The 23,973-nt window shown below is 44.3% G+C and overlaps 5 protein-coding genes across 10 annotated transcripts in view; 3 read left to right on the plus strand and 2 right to left on the minus strand.

Moving 5' to 3' along the window:
• LOC126560468 (60S ribosomal protein L10-like) overlaps positions 1–23,973 on the minus strand; it is a 277,878-nt gene that overhangs the window by 141,369 nt on the left and 112,536 nt on the right. The window lies entirely within an intron of this gene.
• The window catches only part of LOC126561545 (probable 60S ribosomal protein L37-A), a 450,882-nt gene that overhangs the window by 138,072 nt on the left and 288,837 nt on the right, over positions 1–23,973 (plus strand). The window contains exon 4 of one of the 4 annotated variants that reach the window (XM_050217797.1): positions 9,574–9,583. The exons of the other annotated variants lie outside the window; for them this stretch is intronic. Coding sequence (XP_050073754.1) covers positions 9,574–9,577 — 4 coding nt within the window. The 3' untranslated portion in view covers positions 9,578–9,583. Of the gene's footprint in view, positions 1–9,573; positions 9,584–23,973 lie in introns of those variants that run through there. 4 annotated transcript variants of the gene reach the window in all.
• Positions 1–23,973, plus strand: part of LOC126556672 (actin nucleation-promoting factor WASL) — a 159,723-nt gene that overhangs the window by 131,095 nt on the left and 4,655 nt on the right. The gene's annotated exons all lie outside the window — the stretch shown is intronic.
• The window catches only part of LOC126568394 (transcription factor btd), a 147,106-nt gene that overhangs the window by 36,484 nt on the left and 86,649 nt on the right, over positions 1–23,973 (minus strand). The window lies entirely within an intron of this gene.
• The window catches only part of LOC126558141 (aminoacylase-1A-like), a 220,867-nt gene that overhangs the window by 17,989 nt on the left and 178,905 nt on the right, over positions 1–23,973 (plus strand). Inside the window, exon 1 of one of the 2 annotated variants that reach the window (XM_050214111.1) lies at positions 23,118–23,122. The exons of the other annotated variant lie outside the window; for it this stretch is intronic. The gene's annotated coding sequence lies outside the window, so the exon portion shown is untranslated. Of the gene's footprint in view, positions 1–23,117; positions 23,123–23,973 lie in introns of those variants that run through there. 2 annotated transcript variants of the gene reach the window in all.

A 23,973-nucleotide genomic window follows, 5' to 3' on the forward strand; every position in this document is an offset into this window, starting at 1 on the left:
TGCAGCATATTGGGAATAGAATTTAAAAATATTTCTAATATACGCGGGATTATTAAACAATTTTTGCATGAATTCGATTCATGGGTAAGATTCTGAAGACTTCTTATATCTTCATCGTCTTCTTTTTGACTTAACGACCTTAACGGGCGCCTTCTTCGAGGCTTAATGGTCTACTAGGTCACGCCGGCTTACTAGACTTACGGAGGCCAAACATTCAGGGCAGTGAAGTCGTAAAAATGGTCCACGGGCTATTTTTGCGATTTTCAGACAGTTTGATCACCTTGGGCTTGACGTCGGTGACCAATAGCTTCACAGAGCGTCCGCGTTCAGCCTCAGAGCAGGGTCAAAGAAATGTGGTGGTATCACATCCCTTTCCGATGACACTCACCCGTACACCATGACCGTCTGTGGAAACTTCGTTTGCGGCACCCGTGAAATGTCCGAAGAGTTGTGGACGTTGAATTTCTGGTCCTTTCTGGAATTTCAGGAAAAAAAACTGGAATTTTTGGGAAATGGAATTTTTGTCTCGTTCGAAAAAAAAACCAGAATATCTCAGGTGCCACCGGATGCTTGATCTCGTTCAGGAGTTATTTTTAGCATGTGCCAGACGTATTTCTCGCAACCTTTATGCGTCAAAAGCTGACCTCTGCGGCATTTTTAGGGTGCTTAGCGAAGATCTTTAATCAATGCATGCTTGACTGTATTCAGAGTCGCACCAATTTCGCGCTCGAGGTCCCGAATGCTGATCCCCGGATTCTGCTGCACTTGTCTCTGCAATTCGTCGTTGCTTAAGCAATCCGACCGTCTGGTGTGCTTCTTTTTTCGTGGAACAGACTCAAAATCACCATTGCAGGATTCAACCTGATTTCGGATAATTTTAATCGCACACTGTGCCATGCGCCCCACTCGAAAAAAAAAGGATCGGAAGGGAACGATAAAGAAAAGGAACAGAATTATTTTGCTAAGCTCGAATCAGAAACGCCAACACTAGTACCCACTACGGGGTAACGGTCCATATAATATTTAAGGACCTCTAGAAGACCCACTAGATGTCAATCTTTAAAAAAATTCTTTACTGTATCGTGACTTCTGCGATTGTATCACAATGAATATTCAGTCCTTTCAGTCATTTGTCAAGAACACCTCCAGAGAAGCACGAGCATTGATTTTGCTCTTTTTAAAGTCAAGGCCACCAGCAGCACTCCTGTCCTGTTTTTATTTTAAGAATAGAAACTCCATGCTCTTGCATCATTCGTCTCCAGCAGCATTCCTTCCCGTATCGATTGGAGGTCCTTTTTGGCTAGCACTTTCTAACTTACCACACATCACGGTACCAGAACGGCGGAAAAACTTTCACCTAGCGGCTACTACCATATTACTCGCCAGTAGTAGAGCGCAACGTTCTCAACCGTCCAGGCCTGGTTCCTTTGGCTGTGTGACGATTTTAATATGCCAGTACTCTATGATTATTAATATAGGACATGTAATTAATAGAGAAGCATTGCATACATTAAAAATAAAAATTGTATATAATTATACCCATTGTGCCTGATCATCAAAAGGCATGGCAGGCGGAATTGTGTGAGCCCACGAAGGAACGGACGCCGGGGACCGAACGCCGGGACATAACTTAGCGACATCGAGTCGATTTGTCACCCTAGAACCAGAAAAAGGACACGCCCTTGCCCAGCAGACGACGAATGTGTGTCGCGCGTACGTCGTCGTACTATTGTACCGGTAGTAAGTTGGACGAACTACTGCGAGAGATGCCTAAATATGCCCAAACACAAATGTGCAGCACCCTTTGCTGGGTGCTGTTTCTTTTAATTTTTATTTGTGTTTTGTTCCGGGCTGGTTTTACCCTATAAGCTTCGTAACGGGAGAAGAGAAAAAAAAAACGATCAAGGAAGACACCGATTTTTTATTTCTATTTTTCTTTTCCTATTTGGCACAGATGAAACGATAAAATAAATCCATCAAGGGTTTGTTGCAGCAACGTTTGTGCTGCGATCGTCATCGTCACATAAAGCGCAATAGGTAACGCACCCTTTGAAAGGCACGCTTCCGGTGCGCAAGGGTCCTTTTTTCGAGCTCTGGAAATGGTCGAGGTAGGTAAAAGTGTGTTTGTGTGAGTTTTTTTGCAGCACGGAAACGAGCAAATGAGTAACTACGTTTGTATTGCCACTTTTTTCCAAGATTAAACTGCTACTAATGAATACTGAATTATTTTGCAGAGTGTCCTGACGGTAGACCAAGAAATTGGGAATTATACTTTAGAATTTGCTGTCCATCAAGGGATCAATACTAGCTTCCTAGATTTCCTAGACCTAGAGTAAAACTAGAGGTATCTCTACCTAGGTTTTAATGCTAATCAAACATTGTGTTCTCATGCTGTAAGGAATAATCCATACTCAAAAGATAAAACACCTATTTTTACTCCAAAATCAATCCTAAAGGCCAAAACAAGGAAGCCGAGATTCGAGGGCTCGTGGTACGCCGAACGCATTATAATTAGTCAATCAACGATCGCTATCGATCGGCCGCTTGCTGTCAGTTTGGCTTCAAAACATGCAAGCAAGAAGAACAAAAAACCTACAATCGCAAATTGTGTTGTAAAAGAAAGGTGAATAAAGGAAATTATAGTGACGAGATGTGTGCCTGTGCGTGTGTCTTTTTTCAATTAGAAAAATCTTAAAAAAGAGAAAAAAAAAGCTGCAGGTATCACCGATTTTTTTAGCTCGGATCAAATCAATCACCGTCAAACAATGCTGAAACGATCTGTCAAACCTTACTGCTACTACCAATCGATGACAAGCTGGTGACAGTGATGGGCTGCAGAGGGAAATCTGAATATTGCTGAATATTACAATTCGTTGCCTAACTTTAGGGGTTTAAGGCAAGATTGGAAGAGTATCCACTTTCAAAAAACTTTAAACGCTTTTTGGAGTAAGAAAGTATTATTATGCTATAGAAAAAGTCATTCTGATAGAGATATTTTTGAAATCTAGATCTAGCTTTCAATTGAGAAGAAACATGTGCTACTACTCCAGCCTTTCGCGTCGCAGTGTATCAGTATGTGCGTGTGTGTGTGTGTGGACAGCTAACTAGGAGCACCCATTCATAGGAGCACCCAGGCTCCGTCAAGCCGTTAATGCCGAGAGTAGCGGCTGCAATGCGTGAAACCATATAATTAAGTGACAGATGTGATAATGTATTTCTGGTTTGGCGCACCGTTCCGTACCGATGTTACCGCTCGATGCGAGCGTTTCTGTAGAAATACAGTGTGTTTTTTGTTGTTGCTGCTGTTGTTCCATTCCTGCTTCTACCTCTCTTCGGTCGGAAGTCTATTAATAAAGCACACCCGAAAAGAGCGGGAAGCTTGGGTGCGAATGAATGAAATAGGCCAACGGGAAAAACCCTGGTCCGAAAGTAAGAGGAAAAAGTAAAAACTATTAATATGAAATGAAAAATGCCGCCTAAGGGTACCGAGAACGGCTGCAGCGTCCTTCGCCCAATTCGCTAAAGGATCAACGCGAGCCGGTGCGCCATATCGCCGAGGCGCCCCTGATCCCTGACCAGAAGGAGGAGGACTGACGCGCGCGCGCGCGCATTCTCGCTCGCCTAGGTCCTGGCAGTCCATAATAGTATGCAATTGCACGGAGGCAGGAAAGGCAAAGGACCCGAAAGGGAGCAGCAAAACGCATATAATAGACCCAAAGTAAAGCTGCACTGGTTTAGGAACACAGCAACTACAACAACAACAACAAAAAAACACACCCCGAAAAGGTGAGGATCTTCAAGAAGAAGGGCGCAAATGGGCCGTTTCCGTACTCCGAAGCATTGGGTGGAGTTTGGAGGGCGGTTACCGAAGGCGGATCCGGCACACACAGCCAGAGCCCCAGGACTAAATTATATTCATGGGCCACGGTCGCCGTTCGTCGTTGGAACGCGGGCGGAAAGGTAAGATGAGCCTTGCCCGTGAAGGACGCCGTGTCGTCGGGCGAAATTGGTTCGCTCAGGGTTTTTATTGTTGAATGAATGTTTCGATACTTATCGATAGACATTTGTGTGTGTGTGTTCGTTAGATTCGCTTTCGATTCGCCGGCAGAGAGGGTGTTTTTTTGACATCAGTGGAAGTCATGATTTTAGGGCCCTTTCGCTGACAAATTGGTTGAGTGTGCCGCCGTACGACGCCCACCAGAGGGTTCCATGTACGATCGGAAAGCATTATCTAAACTAACTGCCGAAGCGTGTAGAGCACCAAATAAATAAACATTATTTGCTGGTAAGTGGAGAAAAACAATTAGACGAAATTGAAAGATTTTAATAGCCAGCTGACAGCTTAGTATCCTTTTTTATAGCATCTACTGCTTAGAGATATAAGCAATTTTATGACGAAAAGAAAGACTCAAATCTATTTCCTATTTAATCCTCTTTGCTGTTTTCATAGGGCTAATACAAAAGATTCTAAAACATTGCCTTTTTTTTCTTATTCACACTGAAATGACAAATGATTGCCTAACTATAGGCGTAATCAAACATTCTTGCAAATCGTTTCCGCCGCTCAATATTTAAACAATTTATTTAAAAAAAAAACCCATTCTCTGGGGAAAGACGAGCGATTACCTCATTTTATTCCAAGTCTTGAAGGTCCTGTCAAGGTTCTAAGGTCTGTAACAACTTAGGCTTGGTAGCTATGCAATTCTACAATCAAAGGAGCTTCAAAGATCTACAATAAAGACATTCTGCTGTTATGAAAGCAGATATCCTTACCTCTACGCCAGTATCCGAAAAGAAACCCCGGAAACGCATGTCAATTGTACGGAATACTTGACAACCTAAGGAAACGAAGTAAACTTTTGTGTGAATTCTAACAATATCCCTAAAGACTTCCTTGCCAAATTTGAATAGCCTGCTCGACACCGAATGAACCTACCGAAGCACCCATGCTTGGTGTTATCCGAGACGAAAGGTTACGTTAGCACCTGCTCAGGCGACAAGCGCAACCCCACAGCCGCGCCTACAGTCGAAGCTGTCGCGATTCACAGTCGCAACCACCATCACCAACGCACCAAAGATCGTCCGTACAACAATAGCAACATCCCGATAAATCATTCACCCCGAAAGGTTGGACCTTTTTTTCTCAGCACTCTCTTGGCCGCTGATCCTTCCATGCCCCTGCTTCGTCTTTGGTGCCGTCCGGTCCGGGACAGACCCTTTTTCCGGAGCTCCATTTTGTGTCGGTGTCGTTCATCGTCTAGCTGCTCTGCTTTTTTTTTTGCGATCCCTTTTTGCCGTAGAGGCTTATTTTAGTTCCGGTCAATTAAAAATTTGTTCAGATCGTTTGAACCAAGCCGGTTGGAATGGTTTCGTGCCGGCCCTTGGGCCTCGAGTCCCATCAATAATCTATCGGTTCGATATCGGGGTTTTCCTCTTCGGGCAGCGTGTGGTCATGCTCAAAGTGGCGCCAGCGTCCTCAAGTTCATCTGTCATCGGTGTCGGACGAGAAAATTGGGTCGTCTTACAGCACGCTCTAGTGTGGGCACTTTCCGTCCAGACTGATTTATCGCTCGAAACATTAGACCGAAAGACGAAAGAAAACGAGGCTCAATATCTTATCCTTTGCGGCGTTGGTACTAATAGGACGCTTACAGCTTTCTGTTTGATGCGGTTCTTACTAACGCCGCAAAGCGGCAAGGATGTTGTTGTTTGGTGATAATAGACCACTAAAACGACTGTTACATCGATAACCTTTTACAAGTCTATTTGAAGATATCTTGCGTGAAGTTGCTGAAACCTCTGGGTGCATCACAGAAAACCGTTGCATCAAACCAGATGAACGATATCGAAAAAAAAATGGCACAGCAAGTTCTAAACCCTCCGGGTGGCTTAACCAACCAGCTCACGTCCTTCTGAAAGGATTTGCCCACTTTTGCCTCACGGCAAGTTCTGCACATACGGGGTGGAAGTGTGCCCAGCTTTTCGACGGACCTCCCGGCTAGAATATCGGGTCGCAATCTTTTCATGCCTTTTTAATAAAAATCAGATCTTTTGCACACCGGCGAACATGATGGGTGCTTCCGGCCAAGGAACGTGCGCCCATTTCCCTACAATTATAGGGTGACGGACGGACTGTTTCTGAGCGTCCCAGAACCGAAACTGCGGGAGTCTAATCAGGGGGCTGTACAACGGGGGCCGGCCCTTAATAGGCGGCGTACTGGCTTACGCTCTTTTTTTTTGTCTTCTTCTTTTGGGCACCTAACTACAACAACAGATCACAGCATGACTTCTTACGGGGTTTTACCCTTGCCTTGGTAAGGTCAGCCAGTGGGGGTAACGCATCTGGAGCCTGGACCTGGCCTGCCGTACACGTGCTTGCCGTTTCGCCGAAAACATCCACCGTAACAGTTGACGGTTGTTTGATGTCTTTCTCTAGCCGACCCGAGATGACCCGGGCGTAAAGCAGAGCCACGCCGCCAACTTTGGGCGGCGTCGTGCAATGGGCGATTTCGCGTGTTGGTTTTAATGTTTACCGCGCGCTGCAGATGAACACAACAATCTTACTAACGACATGCACACTGTTTGACGAGCGAAGGCGATACGAAGAACTACGGGTTCGGAACGTTTTATTTTCTTGCCACATTCAATTTGACATGTGTCATAACTCACCGCAAACGTTATCCACTAATAGACGCAGCGAACGAGAGAGGAAATGCAAAAGACTGTGCGATGAGTCGTTAAGTGTAGCCATTTGTCATTGCGGCTTGTTTGTAGATAGCTTTACGACTGAACGCCAATAAACGGTGTGGATTTTTCACGCGTTGCCGAAGCACAATTGAGGTCAACGCCGGATGTTACGGGTGCTGATTTGAGATATTTCACGCTGAGTTATATGTCATATGAACATAAACCAGGAACAGTACCTTACTTTCTGCAACAAAGACACCAATGCTGGACACTTTATGGCGCGCAAATAACAGTGCCAGTTTATTTGCTTTATATCTATTTGCTACCAGGCACAGGGCACAGGGCAGCACTACACTGTGTTGTCCATTTCTGTACAGTGTCACTTTGGTCACTGTAAGACCTCATTCGCCTCTTATCTTAAACAAGACGCCACCATATTGCTCTAGCCGACCTTTCGGTAAGTTTCAGTTGCGGGTTTTGCTGTTAAGGTGTCCGCTTATCACGAAGCACACCAAAACGCTCAACACAGTTTGACACATTTCCATTCCCGGTCATGGTCGTGGTTGTTTACTATTCGTTTCGGCCATTTTGTATTTAGACGAGAAGCGTTATTAGCTTAGCTTTAATTTTTAAATGAAAATTCCTACAAAACAAAACAAAAGTAGTTGATTTTAGAACGTTTTCGAACACGTTTAAGTTTTTTGTTTGTGTACTACATTCTAATATTTCATTAAAATGAAGCCATAAAATGTAAAGCGATAATAGAATTGCAAAAGAAAAACAAAAAAAGGCAACACTTATTGTAACGTTTTTCGGTCATTTTACTCTCCCTCCCTCGCGTACCACGTTTTTCCAATTTTTCCGCACATACACACGCAGTAAAAAAAAAACTAACCTTAGGCTCCTCCTCCTTTTTTCCGGTGCGGCATGTTTGTTTTTGTTGTTGCTTCTGTTGCTTGAGCCGCGTTTTTTATTTTTCGAGTGACATTTAGTTGACTCGTACAAATGTTGACTTTAAGGTAGACTTGAAACACAAAAACCCATCCAGACCAGCATTTGCCAAATTATTATCGAAGCCAGCCATACGAAACAAATTAAATGCAACAAATTAATGCTTCTTGGCCGCAATTTCATCCGCCAACCGCGGTACGATTCAAATAGTAACGGGTTGCACCATTTTTTTTTGTTACTGGAAATTCCATATTTGCTAATTTGTGCCTGTTTCTTCCGATCCGTGACATTAAAGATGGTTATTATCGGGCGGCGAACGGGCAAAGGATAGCTCTGGCAACGCATCAAATCTGGCGCCAGCGAGCAAGCAAGGTAGATCCTTTACCTCTATTAAGAAAGCAGCATTGGTCCTTGGAATGTCGGATTCCAATATCCTTGCGGGATAGTTCGAGGGACACAATAAATTCGGATGTTTGCCTACAAATATATTAGTTACGTGCATATTCATGAAGGAAAGCAAACAAGAGAAGAAGAAACCGTCCCGTAAAATAAACCCTGCCCGAAGCCATTAGCCATGGGTCATCATTAATGGGAGGTTGGGGTTTTTTTCTTGCCCTTCCCGAAGGCTTCGATAATCGATTCGGGGTGCTCAATCATCGATCGATAGATACTTATTTTCTTTGCTTTTGTTTTGTTTTGTTGGGTGTATGTTTACGTAGAACCTACGGGAACCCCGTGTTGGAGGAGTGAAGATCGGTTACACATCTTAACCAACAGGACATATATACATACTTGAGCCCGATTATGGGACCAATTTTGTTGGATTAGAATTTTCTATACGAATTTTGGTGTTGTTCTTATTTCTATTTGATGCCTACCGTTTGCCAGCAATCCAGCTCTAGCGTTGAGTCCGAAAACCTCTACTCCACTACGCAGGTGAACCAGTGTGCATGATTCGACAGTAATCTGGTGGCACGGTTGTTGTTGGAACGGATGCCCCGCCACAGAGTGCCGTTCAGTTTTTTGGTGATGCTCATCAATACGTTGCTTAAATTTGGGCAGCCTTTGGTGAGCGATAGAACCGCGTTAGGGCCACGAAGGCGCTCGGCGAACGGTGAAACCCATGGCTCCGGTACACGAGCATAATGAATGCCTTTGGGAGCCGCCGGATGAAAGTCTCCAACCTCATCATCGCGCCATCGCGTATGCCGGCTTCTGGCGAAGTGAAAGAATCGAACCCAAAAATCGATCGCAAAACGCAAATCACCCTCGGTCAGTGTTGGGCGTCCGTGTGTGTCCGAATAGACGGCCTAGGTCCGAAACCCGAAAATCTTACCCGAACCGGCGAACCGTACAAACTAACAATAATATTAATTTTGGGAAAATATGCAACGATTGGAAGAGCTATCCCCCCCCCCCCCCCCTCCACTCCCGTCTGTCTGGGTTTCTGTGTGCGTCTCTTTCATTTTTCGTTTTGGCAGTTGGCGGCGTCGGGTGAAATTGAGAAAATGTTGATGAGTGAAAATTAGAGTTCTTTGGCGCGCTGGTAAGCTCTCGGCACTGGAAACCCTATTTTCCCTAGAGCGTCGCCGTCTGTGCAGCGGTACGGGACGGATCCCCACAATTTGGAGCGTTCCCATTCGGTGTCCGGTGCTGGAGCTAGAGATCGACGCCCCCCCCCCCCCCTCCCCTCCCGAAGCCCGATCGTTAGGCAGATCAGAACGTGACCAGCGGCACAGAATAATTTACCCACCTCGAAAAGCTTGAACGGCAAATTCCGACCGAGAGAGAGAGGAAAAAAAAAGTTCGTGTGAAGGAAGGGAAGAAGCCGTAGATTCGTGGCAGTGACGCGACGAAAAGCTGGCAGCCTCTCCCCTTCCCTTTCTCCGCCCTCCATTCGAAAAACTCAACCACTCATACCGCTTTGCTGCGTAAATAATAATTGCGTGGGATCCTGCGACCACTTCGGTTCGTTCGATGACGGTGTTAGTACATGGCGAGCGAGCGTGAAAAAAACTGAGTAGCCCCTTGTGATATTGAAGGAAGCGGGGAAGGAAGAGGGGGTGGGAGACTTTTGGGGGATTTTTTTTGTTTGAAAATTTGCCGCCAAATCATACTGGTGGCGCCTGACCGAAAGGGGTGATGGTCTAGGCCTAGGCTGCCCCGTTTTATTCCCAATTTGATGAGACCGCTAGATGGTCGGAGGCGCCGGGCATCTATTATGCCGCCGCGCTACTAAGAGGCCAACCGAAATTGGGGATCGATTTTCTGGAAAGCCGGGCACCAGGGGGTAGCCTAGTGTTTTGTGGCGCGATTTGTTATGTGATGGTGGGAAAACCGCTCTGGCGCTTCTGGACCCTGACACCTATTTGCTTATGGCGCGGGGAGGTCGGAAAAGTACAGACCACTGACGCTGAGGTGTGTAAATATTTGTGGGGTCAGCTGAGTTGAAGCTGAACGGAGCGGCTTTTGATGATTCTGTGTCGGAGTTAGTGGTAGATTGATATTGTTGAGCTTGTGTTTAATGAGTCGTTCATTTTAGTTTTCGCTTAGGATTCAGATAGTTTTCCCAATGGACACTTGTATTCATGCGTAGATGCTAAAGACTTTGTAGATTTGTTCTCCGAAAGATAATCTGTTAAGTACAACAGTCCAAGGATACTGTTCAGAGTAATGTCAGAGTACATAATTTATTGACCCTGACAGAGAAAAAAAGAGAGAGTATTAAGAAGACATGACCTAACCCATCCCGATGTCCAGAGGTTCGTTTATACAAATACTCAATTTGTCACCTAGAATCCTTATATCTGAGAATGTATATGTGGAGAAAATCAGTCAGGCCTTTGGAGTCTGATAAACTTTAGTAGAGTTTTTGGGGAGGACGTCTAGAACATCAAGATTCAACTATCTTCGTCTTGGCTTAACGACCTACTTGGTCACGCCGGCCGGATCGATAGAATTGCATATACAGTCCTTTCTGAGGAGGAACCGTCCGGATGGGGCTTGAAATCTTGACAAATTCTTCAAAAGTCCTTCCTCAATCGAAGCATTAGATAACAGTCCAACAAATTCTAGAGGAAATAAGCTACCAGACTTAAGCGTTCCTGTGCAGGACATTGTAAGAAATCGATTTTAAAGTTGCTCTCCAAACTGAGCATCAATTTTAGTATAAACTTCCTCTTCTAAACTTCCACAAATCAAACTCTCTCAATTTGTTTTCATTGTCGCAATTTACATTACCCTGTCTATCATGGTTCTTCTTTATCGCTTTAAGAACATCACATCATTTCTACCGGGAAAGACTTCTTCTGAACGCTACATCTCCCAACAAATCTTTCACATGATTAGCTCTGATCAATCAGCGACAAATAGGCGCATTAAAATACTGTCCCCTTTATTGCACAACAATGGCTGGTAAGACCCTGCAGTACCTTTTCCCCGTATCAATCAGTTTCGTTAAACAGGATGATGCTAGTTTTCCATGTGCTTCCCGTAATTTTTTGTTGGTAATTCTTATTCTGTTCTCGCCTCGCCCTTTCTTCGTACCCGAAGGTATATTGTTACCAATTCACGCCCCTAGGAACCGTCATACTCTACCAGGACTGGCTTTTCGGACGGGCATTTTTTACCGCTGGAAAGCATATTTTCTCAGCAAAGGTCCCTCGAAGCGCGTGCCCGCCGCTGGAGCGCAAACAACGCGTAGTGAAAAATAGCATCTTGTTCGGAATAAAATATGATTAAAGGCACATTAAAAAAAAACCCTAACTTTACAGCTAATGGTAGTAGTGCGGGGTTTTGTAAAAGTCATCACCGCATTACCATGCAGCCGAGAGGATGCATGCACTTTCCAAACATCTTTGTTTTTTTCCCCTCTGCTGGAAAGTAGGCGTGTGTGAGCAGGAAGTGATCTAAGCCGGGGTGATAGTTCCGGTTTCAGGTCCGGTCCCGCTTAGTTCGTCCATCATAATAATAGCCTTTACATGCTTCTAGAGCACAAAAACATGTTGTTTTGTGGTCAAAAGAAAATGGCCCTTCAACGGTCAGCTGGATGTAAAACAATGCCACCGAGCAAGGATTCGAGCGTGCGACTCCGCTTTGGCAAAGTTCAAACAGGAGCAAATGGTGGTTGTTGGCGTGGGGAGGAGGGGAGGGGTGGGCGGGGAAGTTTTTCTTTGCTCCTATCATTCACCTACCCCAAACACGTCGGTGTTGAGTCCTGGCGTGAAAGGCGTTACTTTGTGATGCTGCTGGTCACAGTACGATTCCCACGAATTTGGCTTCTCCGTTTTATTTTTTCCTATTGTATTCTGAACATCCTTTTTTTCCAACATCACCATTCCGGATGCCGGAGTCCGATTTTCCGACGACTGGTTGGTTCCGTTGCTTGCGTGCATTTCCGTCCGTCAGTTGTCACACCGACACCGACTCAAAACCCCGTACCGAATATGACAAATGACAGGATAATAAATGTGCACTCGACGGGTGGGGTTTATTTGCGCTGTTCGGCAAAACCCGGTGGGAAAGCGAACATCATTCATCCGCTGGTTGTGTGGCCACGTTATAGAGCGGGACTGGTACCGGGATCCGGTGACGATTATTTCGGTTGTTGAGGTGAGCCGATAATCTGATAATTTGACTGGATTATGCTGTGGATGAGTGTAATCTGCTGTCAGGCGAGTGCCTGTTGCAGTGATGTTTGTGATGGCCGTTAAATCCACTGCTTGACATCGATAAAGCACAAGGCATGCTGGGTGAGGACATTACGGTTCGGGTAATTCGAAATAATTGAAGCTACTGATAAGTAAACGAATACTTAAACTGTTAAAGATAAATTTAATCGTTTCAGATAAGTACATATTTAGGGAGAAATATTTCGTCAGATAAGTAGTTACCATTAAACATATTTCGTCAGATAAAATTTGCTCTATTATAGCATCTTATATCAAGTGAGAATTAATTATAGCTAAGATAAAAACCACATACTTCGAGTCGAAATACTAAATAATGATTAGTAGCTACATGTGACATTCTAATGCTATAATTTAGCATTATAGTATGTACTATAACTGACTTAAACCTGCAGATATAAAATATACTATAATATCTGAGCATTTTTTTATAAAATTGACCTACAGATCACCATGTTCCAAGGTAAAAAACAGAAAAAATGACAAGTAAAAACCGTGAGAATGGAAACCCATAATTTACAGGTAAAAGTCATAAAAATTGTAGCTTACTGTGAGTCTAGAGACACAAAAACTAGCAGCACAAACACATAGTAGTAATGCAATTCGACAGTCCTTGCATGCAGCATCGAGTTTTTGCATACTTGAGTGGACAGAAAAAGAAGCAAGACCATCAAATTCGCTTGCCAATAAATTATGCATACACCGCCAAACAACAAGCCATAAAGGACTGAACTGACAGTTGATACTGTACCTAAACCGAATGGTCATTGTCATTGTCTGTGATGGGCTACAATCATCCACCGTTCGCTACAATAACAGTGCAGTCCGAATGTCCGGTCCGTTTTATCAAACCGTACAACTAGAACTACCATAAGAAACGAACTGATCGATTGATAGAGCGAGCGAGAGAAAGCACCAAACAACAACAACGAAAAAAAAGCGCTCATAATTCAAGTGTTTCACTTGTTAGACGAGTATTGGGAGGAGAAAAAAAATCCGCATAATAACCGATCCACTTTCGGGTTGCATTCATCCCGTCAATTGCTCAACACTGAATTGCAGTTATCTTCCGTTCGGGTTCGCCACTCAATCAGCTTTGCGGGTGACTGCTAGCAAGCACTCTGTAGGGTAGAATTGGTATCCGAACCGCCGCATCTCCGCACCCAAAGCAGAGCAGGAGAGTTGATTTTGTGGACCGACACCGTAATTGTAGTGGCCAAACCAGGAAGGAAGTTGGTTTGATGCTGCTGTGAAATGAACTATTTCATAAATGGCACATTTTGTGCTCCATTCCCCCGCCGCCTCGCGCCCCAAACCCATAAACGATTCCGGAAGGCGATCCCAGAAACCTGGGCAGGCCAATCAACAGGAGCTCAGCTGCACTGCATCATTCCGGACGGCGTGTCCTGGTGGTAGTGATAATCAAACCGGGACGGCCAGTCAGGAGACCTGACGAACCGGGATTGTCACAACAATGGGCGACACAGCGCAAATTGCTCTTATTCAAATCAGACATCCAGCCAACATCGGGTGCGGGAGTTATTGTCCCGTGGCCGTACAGTGTATTGATATTTTGTTTGATGTTCCTGTCCGTTGTGGGGGGTGCCAGTGCTCCCTGCCGGGATGCTGGATGGGAGTGAACCATAAATTACCATAAACATTCAGCATGCTTGTTCACCGATTTGCTCTTTTTGTCAATTGTGCTGCGCTGCTGTGGAGTATGAAAAATTGATTGTTCGGTCGTAAAATTGCTGGTTGTTGCCTACTTTGGGGGAAATGTTGGCCATGTACTGGAGGTTGGGAAAATTTTCGGAAACTCTCCCAGAGATCTTGTGAAATGGCTGCTCCTACTGACCTGATGTACAACGGTTCGATTGACACGTTTTTCCTTGGGGAAGTCCTTGGCCGTAGACTTTCGTACGGAGACTGTCAGTTGTGGCATACGACCACCACGCTACAATGTTGTGGTTTAGTTGTCCCCGAAACTGTAAAAAAAAACTCAACGATCTGGAACATTGTTTCATGCGGCTAAAGAAAAATGACAGGAGTGGTATATCAGGGGAGAAATGCATTTATTTTAACCTCAAACCCCAACATCGCTTCCTTCGCTCAGGCTAATGACATTTTAATGAATACCTAACGAGTCGCATCTAACTGCAATCTTTACGCAAACACAAGCGGGCCTTAAAAAAACACACAATTCGTCACGTGTAAAGTACAGGACGCCAATTGAAGTTTTTCAATTTCTGTAGGACTTCTTGGACAATTTTTTCACCACACGTATCGTGTACTGCAAGTCCTGGTGCAATAGTTTCTTGCCATACGTGCATAAATCACAGCGAGACCTGTTTACTGCTCAAGTGTAACAATTGCACAACAAATAAATAAAAATGGCATCCACTCGAGCTGTCACGCATGACAGACGCGATACGCTCCGCTTGTAAGTAACCGTTTGAACGAGGAAAAAAAAACGCATAGAAAAGAAGAAAATGAGCAGTTAAAAATCAACCGTAACCACATTCACCAGCGAAAGCAAACGGAAATGTTGCTGTGGACAAATATTATTATTACTCTTCACTTATGATATTTTTAGGTTCGTTTTTGTTTTTTATTTTCCTATCTGCTACCAAACAGGAAGTTCTCAGTTTGTTCTTACACACATTGCCGAACGCCAGTAGGCGCAAATTGGCCGTTCCGGTAGTTTCATTAACCACCAGCAACAGTTTACACCATGTCACATTCTAACGTCGCCTCAAGTGTCACCCCGTTTGGCGTGCACACCGGCTCGGATAGGATGACCTCCATCATCCTGCTAGATAATGATGCCCTAGCAAGGGGATCGGTAATCAAACACCATCACACGAGATCGATTGTGTTTGTGTGTGCACGAGGGAGTGAAAGGGGTAAAGGGAGAGAAAGAGAGATAAGTCTAATTAAAATCTAATTAATAGGATCATCGAAAAACGAAAGGGCTGCCGGTTTTGGGCCACTGTGCTCCAGTTACGGGACGAGGTTTTGAAGGCCAGCGCAACCCTAATTCTCGACCAGGCATCTGGGATGCGTGTGTGATGCTTTTGTTTTGTTTGTCTGCATGATGCGGCAGACAATAGGAGTCGCGTCTATCATTAGAAACGCGTTGCAACATCTGACAGACGTGTGGGTGGCAAATCAAATTGAAAGATCCTGGTCACGGCACCAGCAGCTACAAGTAGCCTAATGTGAAGCTGCTGATCTAGAAAGGGTAAAAGCCACAAGTGAATTCGAAATTATTGCACCAGATGCTTTTCTCGCTCGATCTGGAGGATGGTAGAAAGGTTTCGGTGAGGATTTTTGTTTTCGAAATTAACGTGTGATCTGTCAAAAACCGTCAAACTATTTTGTTCTTACATTTTAGAACAGAAGAAAAGATAATATTCCAACTTTGTGTTGGCTTCTTCAAGCTTCAGAGCTGTCTACGTCAGCCGAGACTTGCAAGCCTCCCTTATCTCCATGCTGTTTTCCTTACCTTACCTCCTGTGACATTGCATCCATAATTCTAGTCAACATCCAAAAATGGTCCAGTAGACAGCGCAAGTATATCTCTATTACCCTTCTTCTCAGGATTCATTACACAACCCCCTTTTACCGCCAACATCAAACATCTTGGGGGAAAAAAAAACTATTGTTAGTGTCCGGTTTGGCCACAGAGTAAACACGCCCTCCGAGATCCAAAGAAGGTTTTCAGTCCGTACTGTTGAGAGGGAAGGTGGACGCTCCGAGTGTAATTATCTTAATTTGTAAAATATTGAAATTTATCGTCGGAAACCAGACCGCGGAACCGAAATAAAACTGAAACTCACAATAAAATAAAACTAACGAAACAAAAGCGCTCGGGAACCCACAGCCCGGACTTCTCGGGAGACAAAACCCGGCAAAGCACATGGCTGCCAAAAAAGGGGTCCATACGGTCTAAACGAAAAAACAAAAAACTGGTCGCTCAGAATAGAAAAAAAAAATAACAAAACCTCCGGAAAGCGGAAGTCGGCAAGACAATCGATGTGGCCCGTGTGGCTTCGCTAGCCTCCCGTATTTCCAACGACTTTTTTTTCCGCTGACCGACAGCGTGGCGAGAAAAGCCAAAAACTAGCCACACAAAAATAAGAGATAAAGATTTATTACTTTAATTATACGTAAAATGATCTGCTAGGCTTCGTTTTTTTTTGTGTGTCTTCTTCTTCTGGGACCAAACACCGATTGCGCCCTATTGCTAGTGACGGCGGGCATCGATTTCCGGGGATAGACTCTGGAGTAAAGGAAACCTCCTTTATGTTCCAAAACCAGGGCCGACTTGTAACCAATGTTGGCTTGGTTTTTAGCACTAGTACAGTGCCCGGCGTCAGGTTTGTGTAGAATTTATTTGTCTGATACAATTGAAGTAAATCAAAGCAACTCAGGAACTTTGTAAGGGTAGTTTCATGCTGATGAGGTAAGAGTGCTTCATTTAATGTAATATTAACCCCTTTTTGCCGGGCGCGTCGTTAATTTTAGCTAATAATGGTGTGAAATATCATCCGAAGATTACCTTCAATTACGTCCAAAACGATGCCCCCAAAAGTACGCATATCAGATAGCTCGAGCGTCGCGTTTTGGCCCTTGATGTCCTGAGGATGTTACTTTAATGAGGTGAAGTAGGGATTGAAGCACATTTTATTAATTATCCTAACTGATGAGTCGGGGAACTGGTTTGGTGGTGTCTTCTTACGGCAGGACTGTTCCTGAGCAGAAAGGACTGACTACCAAACTACGTGGTATCAGCAAGTCTATTAAGCCAATCGATGGCATACGTGACCTAGTAAACCGTTAAGCCATGAAGAGGAAGAATTGAAGAGTCAAAATCCGCAATCTACGTTAGAGAGTGTAGGTTCTACAGATTTTGGGCGATAATTTATTCCATACATAAAACCATAAATGCCTAACATAACGTCTAGCTACATAAACTTCTCAATAAGCTGCTATAAATAGCATAATGACTAAGAAAACCCTTAGACAAAGAAATGTGGCACAAAACCCAGCCTCCTCATCTTGCAGATAAAGTATATTAAATAATAAAGACGTACAATAACACAAACATCTCCCCTTCCTATTGTGCTCCAAATGTGCAATATGTTGCTCCCAGCTACAATACTGACAGATGTTTAACCGACAGCTATTATTAACAGCTGATGTATCGATTAGTGCTGTGAGGCTGCGCCCTAGTTTTCCTTCGTTTTCCTTCACCTGCTCTTGAAGTGGAAGCCATTAAACAGTAGCAGCACGATTTATTCCTTTCTTATTAACACTCGCTAACTAAACCAAACAGTACGAGCAGCGACTACACATAACCCCTACCGCAACTGTCAACTATAGACGCTCCCAACTTTGGAGACAAAGGCAATGCGGGACCCTGGGATGTGTCTCCACGGGTTTGTGTCCATTTCCATAAATCGGACAACGGCGTGTGTCAAGGTGGATGCTAGGACAACGGGCAACTAGTGCGTTCGTCGACATCGGAGTTCGGTTTCCGGTTCGTCGCAGTCATTAGCAGGGCCTGATTATAGGTTGCGAATCGGTTTGTGTTTTTTTTTGTTCGCTCAACGGAGGACGCAAGTGACGTACGCAGTTGGCTGTCTTCATTTAAAGTAGTACTTTGTGTCAACGGTTTGGAATTGTTGCACTTTTGGAGCTGTAGTTGGAGTGGATGGTACTGCCAGAGGGAGCGCTCCAGCTACACGACTGGAGCTATTTCTGGTCCGGAAACAATGCGCGGGAACGCGGGCGTTTGAGAGCACTGAGTGTGGGGAGGTTCGGGGTACTTGGTATCATTATAACGTCAGAGTCATGATTAGTCTTGCCGCTTTTACTCACACACACTCAAAGATCCATGCAAATATAATTGACCTGAATGTACTGTTCCTTCCCCGTTACCCCAAAGCCACGCATTACATTTTTGCAGAGTACGCGCACTCGGGAAATGTGACGTTTTGTAAAATTTATCAGATTGCGTCTGGCTACTCTGGAACTCCCACGCCCCATCCACGGGACAGCAGCAAAGCACAATTGCATCAAACGCGAACACATGTCGAATTTGTGCTGAATGCCGCCATTCGACCAAGAGGTTTGAGTGCTTTGTAATGCACTTTCAATCGTACCCGTTGCATCCTTGACAGCAGACGATCAAACTCTCTCCTACAGCACGTAACAGATGGGCCAGTTCACGGCTGGCAGCGCTGGGTCGATGTCAACCTCGGGGCAAAAGGGGGAACAAAAAAGGACACCGAATGAATATTACATTCGCACGCGAATCCCGCACACAAAAAACCGCAAACAAACCCAAGGTCCATTCTTGTGCTGGGTGGGACGTTTTTCGCTGGAACAGTGCTGACCGTGCTTGAGCAACAAACCCGCAAACCGAACGTCCGTTCAATCGAAAAATGGTGATTTATCGATTCCGGGACACGGCACCCGGTTCCCTGATGGGTGACAATTACAAGATATCAATGATATCCGGGGTACGGGCGACTCGTACTGTGGCCACCACAAAACGGACGGTACACAGTACGCATGCATGTAGAGGCGGTATTTGACTGCTTCGAGCAGTTCTTCAATGATTTATGTTCTGTTCCGAGGTGTATGTGGTGTTCGCTCCTTCGCTTCACAGGTACGTTTTGAGCCCGCCGTCGTTACCGAATCCCGAAAAATTGGAAGATACAACAAGAAGATGCTAGGCGATGGCGCAGAAGAGCGGGGAAAACAAAACGTATAGACGTCCCGAAGGATGTGTCTAGGCACACGTATTAGAACAGCGAACAATAAGCATGAATCGGTCACTTTTTAAAACGGAACGGACCCATCTCGACGGTAAGATTAAAATGCCGTTTTTCCTACCGAATCTGGAAGGCAATGGAGAGAAAGGAGCTAGTGAACAAGCGACATGCCCGGTATGTATATGTCGGCAGCACAGTACGGCTCACTACGGGCAGTGGTCGGCAAACTGCGATTGAATTAATTGTATTTTAAGTAAATTTCTAACAAAGTTACATGCTAGTCCTCGGCTATTGGCCTTTATCTGCTAAGAAACCTCGTAGTTTAATGTGTTTCACCGCATCTGATCTTATCCCTAAGTTATCCGCTCTCGTAGCTTGAGCTTCGCTGAATATGGGTTCTCGTCTACCAGGGGAAACTCTTCGTCCAATCCTCTTGATTCTTAACATCATTTACCGAGAGACCTCATCATTAAAGGGACTTAACCGACCACGGGGCCTTGTCTACTAAAACAATTCTTCATCCAATGAGCCTCTTGCTCCTAGAAACTTAGTCTAACATAAAGACCTCATCATCCAACGGGGCATCACCGACTATGGCGTCCCGTCTACCAGGTGAAACTCTTCGTGTAATGAGCCTCTTGATTGTAGGAACTTGTGCGTCTACTAAGGGACCTCATCATCCTCGAATATGGAGTTTCGAATACCAAGAGAAACTATTCGTCTAATGAGCCTCCAATCATTCTGAACTTAATCAACCAAGGGACCTCATCATTCAAGGGGCTTCACCGACCATGGGGCCTTGTCTACTAAAAGAATTCTTCGTTAAAAAGAGCTTCTTGATCCTAGGAACTTCGTAGAGCAGGCTGATAAAGCCTCAGCATTCTAGAAATATTGGTTTCCACCAATTGATACAAACCTTTAAAAAATAAAATAATTTTTCGCTAGTCAATTTTTTAAGCTATAGCCGAATAGGTTGCCTACCACTGCCCATAGAACAAACTTCTTCTATGCCACGCGCTTAGAACACGGTAAACACAGCGAAAAGTTGAGAGTCATGCCTTTAACTTACTTCCCACCTTTCCGCCTCTCCCCGCGCAGTTATACCCTCCCCTCTTCCGTCCTTCCTTTCGTCCTACCTCTCGGGACGGGTCACCATTTCACGCCCATTCTACCGCATTTTCATGCCGCTTTACAAAGACGAGAGGCCCGTTGTGTGTGTGTGTGTGATTATTAATTTACGACACAATTTTGCTTTCATCTTTTATAACTTTTCAGATTTTGTAGTTTTGTACCCGCTGCCCTCCTCATCACTCCCCTTTCTTTTATCTGTCCCTTTTTTGTTGTTTCCTCACTCTCTACTGGCGTCGGTATCGGTATTTGATGATAGATGAGTTTTGTGTGTTTAGGTTGTTCGTTCGTTCATTTTTGTGTGTTAATTTTATTGCACCGAATTGGTGTAACTTTTTGCCCCACTCACGGAAGCAACGGGAAGTTTGGTTTATTGTCGTAATCGGTTGTGTTTGCAGATGCTCTACCGGGCAGCGATGCTGTCGTGCGGTATTGTAATGTGAATCCGATGCACTCCGACGGTTAACAATTTTACAATACCTACCCTGGAGGCTTTTTACAGGGTGCGATAGTCCGCTGATATCAAGTGATCTATCAGCTGCGCGCATGATCGATTCTATTCGAGTGCCGGAAAGGACGATCCTTTCTTTTGCTACGAAAGACAAATGTTTTGAGGTAGGAAGATGTCTGAAGGAAGCAAGATACACACCTCGATTGGTGTGCTTAATTTACCACTATAAACCACACTGTTTCTGTTTGCTCACCCTTAAAAGATCCCTTCCAGGCTGGGTTGTTGGTTTGTTGCAAAAGGAGTTTTATGAGGCATCATTAAATGGATTATGAGCATTAAAATCTACACCCAGCATAAGAAAACGTACATAAGAAGGTGTGAGAAGGGTTTGAAGGATATAAACAATTTGTTTTATGCCCGATTCGGTACGAAAAACAGTTTGTTTGCTAGATTATAGCAACGGTCATTTCAAACACGACTGTCACGTTTCCTAATTTTTTTGTAATAAAATTTTATTTTTACATCGACAAAGCCTCAAAATATGTACGAAAGTAATGAAATTGGAAATTTATGTAAATGAAAAATAAGAAAAACTTTCAATTAAAATAAAAAACTTGCCTGTAAAATTCAAGTTTGCCATCCCTGGTTGAAGGTAAGATAAAAAAAACGAACGAGACGATGGAAAAAAAGGATTCAATTAAAAACACTAGCATCACGCACACATTTTATACACTTTTTGTTGTGCGCGTCGATTCGTCTCAATTCGAAACCTCGAGCTCCTGTTGCGGCAAATTAAATGCAATTACGTGCATTATTGCAGCGGCAGCAGCAGCAGTTTCGAGCTCCACAATGGCCGAGCGCTAACGATACACTCGCTCCTCGGTGTTGAGCCCTCAAGAAAACCTTCCCCCGGACGGAGACAGTTGTTCGACATTCGATCGGTTGCGGGAAGTAGCAAAACAATGATGATATTTCGAAAACGATTATGATCCGACTTTCTTTCTGTCATCTGCCATCGGTAAACTGGGCGAAATGGAATGGCCACCTGATAGGTGAAAACGGTTTTCGATTCAGCTTGAAGTGTGTTGTATTTTGCATTAAGTTGCATTAGTGACGACCGGGCCGGTTCAACAAAACCACCAACTCACCCTTTTTTCTGCTATCAGAATTTGGGTGTCCTACGCCATATGCACAATTCCTACGAATGACTTCCAGCCGGCATTTGTTGAACATGGGCTTTGTTTTTTGTTTCGATTGCTGTCCGGTTTTGTAGATGTTGCATTATTTGTCTTTTAGGGGATAAATCCTTTTATTTGCCACCCGGTTAAAACCGCATCCGCAATTGTTTGTGGTCGCCAGACGGACGTGAAGTTGGGCCTGCTTTTTTGGAGGTATTTTGTTTTGAGGGGTAAGATGCCGTTTTGTAGCACGTCTAGTCTTTGCATAGTGCCCGTTAGCGAACTGATCACTTTATTACAGCGTAAGCTCAATTATTGTGTGTTAATTTTTGCACACTTATCACATTATTTTTAAGTCAATGTCAGTAGCAGTGTGCTGGCCGTATAGCTACATATGCAAGAATTTAATCCACTAAAATACTATCATCTGAAGCAGATCTATAATCTTCCCATAAGCAAAATGAGCAGCTAATGCAAAGACCTCCAGCTCAAATTTGGTCCTGAGCTCTAGCTCCAAGAACTGATAAAAAGAGTTTCGCATATGAGTGTTTAATCAGGCTCTAGTATGACTGGTTGGTGCTAACTTTTATCCCCAATAAATGAAGTTTTAAACGACTTTTATCCTCTAGCTGTAAGATTTTATCAGGACCCAAGATTTTATGCCACCTGCTCAATCCTTTGAGATGAGAGCCTCAAACCAATAATGTCTATGGCATCAATGTACGACAGGACATCTTCTTCCGCTTCTTCTTGCCTGAAAGTCGAATCAGGCTTGCTGACACCACGCTAGCCAGTCCTCGCTACGGGGGAATGGTCCGAATGGGATTTGAACTCCGGTCTTTTCGTGTGAAGTCCCTCTATGACATCCAGACTGTCTGGATTGACATTTGGAAGATAGTCCCCGATCTCGAGTCTTTGATGGTTCCATCTAGAGCCTGATTGAAGAGAAGACATGCAAGTCCTTGGTAGTATCCAAGGACCTTCGAAGGAGTGATCCGTACACCCTCCGCCTAGTTCTTGGGGCATCGGAACATGATGGGGGATGGAAGAATCGTGTTGGGGTGTATCACAAAAAGAGGCGCGTCCAAAAGACACATTCAACGGTATGCTGTACGCCCCGATCGGACCAAAAACGAGCGAGTTATCGCTGATTTTCCACGGGATTGCTGATGGTAGAATCTTTTTTTTCCCATCCCATCCCATCCCGATCTTTCCACGCCCTCAACTAAAAAGTGATTAACCAAATCCCAGCATCATCGGCTCGACATTTACTACCATAAATAAGGAAAGAAAGAAAAGTTTTATTTCCAAATTGGAAGTTTCCTCCAACAACAATATTGCTGGCGGAATTTTCCGAGAGTTTTGGAACCCGTTTAGCCCGTGGAAAGCTGGCGATAATTCGCTCATTTCTGGTCCAATCGGGGCGTGCAGCAAACCATTGGATGCGTCTTTGGATTACGCATCTTTTTGTGGGATATTTTACCCCGATCCATCTACCTTCCCTTCTGTTATTTTGTGAGGTTTTTCCATCATAACTGGGCGGTGAGTGAAGGGATCGGTTTGGCATCAAACAGTATACTGCACGCCCCGATCGGTCCTAAAATGAGTGAGTTCTCGTTCCCTAGGGTTGGAGCCTATAGACATACTGCACTGCTGTAGATCTTCTTCGTGCGACCGGGAACCTTACACGAGGCAGCTATCTCTAAGACTTAAGTGGGTTGTCTAGCCGACTAGACCCTTCTGGGTCGGGTTTTTTTTAAATTATTAATAAAATAATTAAAAAAAGTAAAATAAAATTGATGCTATAAAATCTGCCATAACCGTAGCTTTGCGTAAAAAAAAACAGCAGCAATAAACTGATCCGTCCTAATTCAACAAGCGAAAGGCGTGATTAGAATTAGTCAGACTAATGATTGTAAAGCTACTCCAGCCACACATTTCGGTATCGGTACAAAATCGTAAATCAATAGCCATGAGTCTCAAAATTTCATCCCAAAACATCGCACCTCGCATGCTTCGGTTGTTGGTCGTTGTTGTTGGTGGTGGTGGTGGTGTTGATTTACGACACCACTTTTACACCCCTTTGTTCCATCCACCAAAACACCAAC

Source organism: Anopheles maculipalpis, chromosome X, assembly GCF_943734695.1.
Source record: "Anopheles maculipalpis chromosome X, idAnoMacuDA_375_x, whole genome shotgun sequence".
NCBI lineage: Eukaryota > Metazoa > Arthropoda > Insecta > Diptera > Culicidae > Anopheles > Anopheles maculipalpis.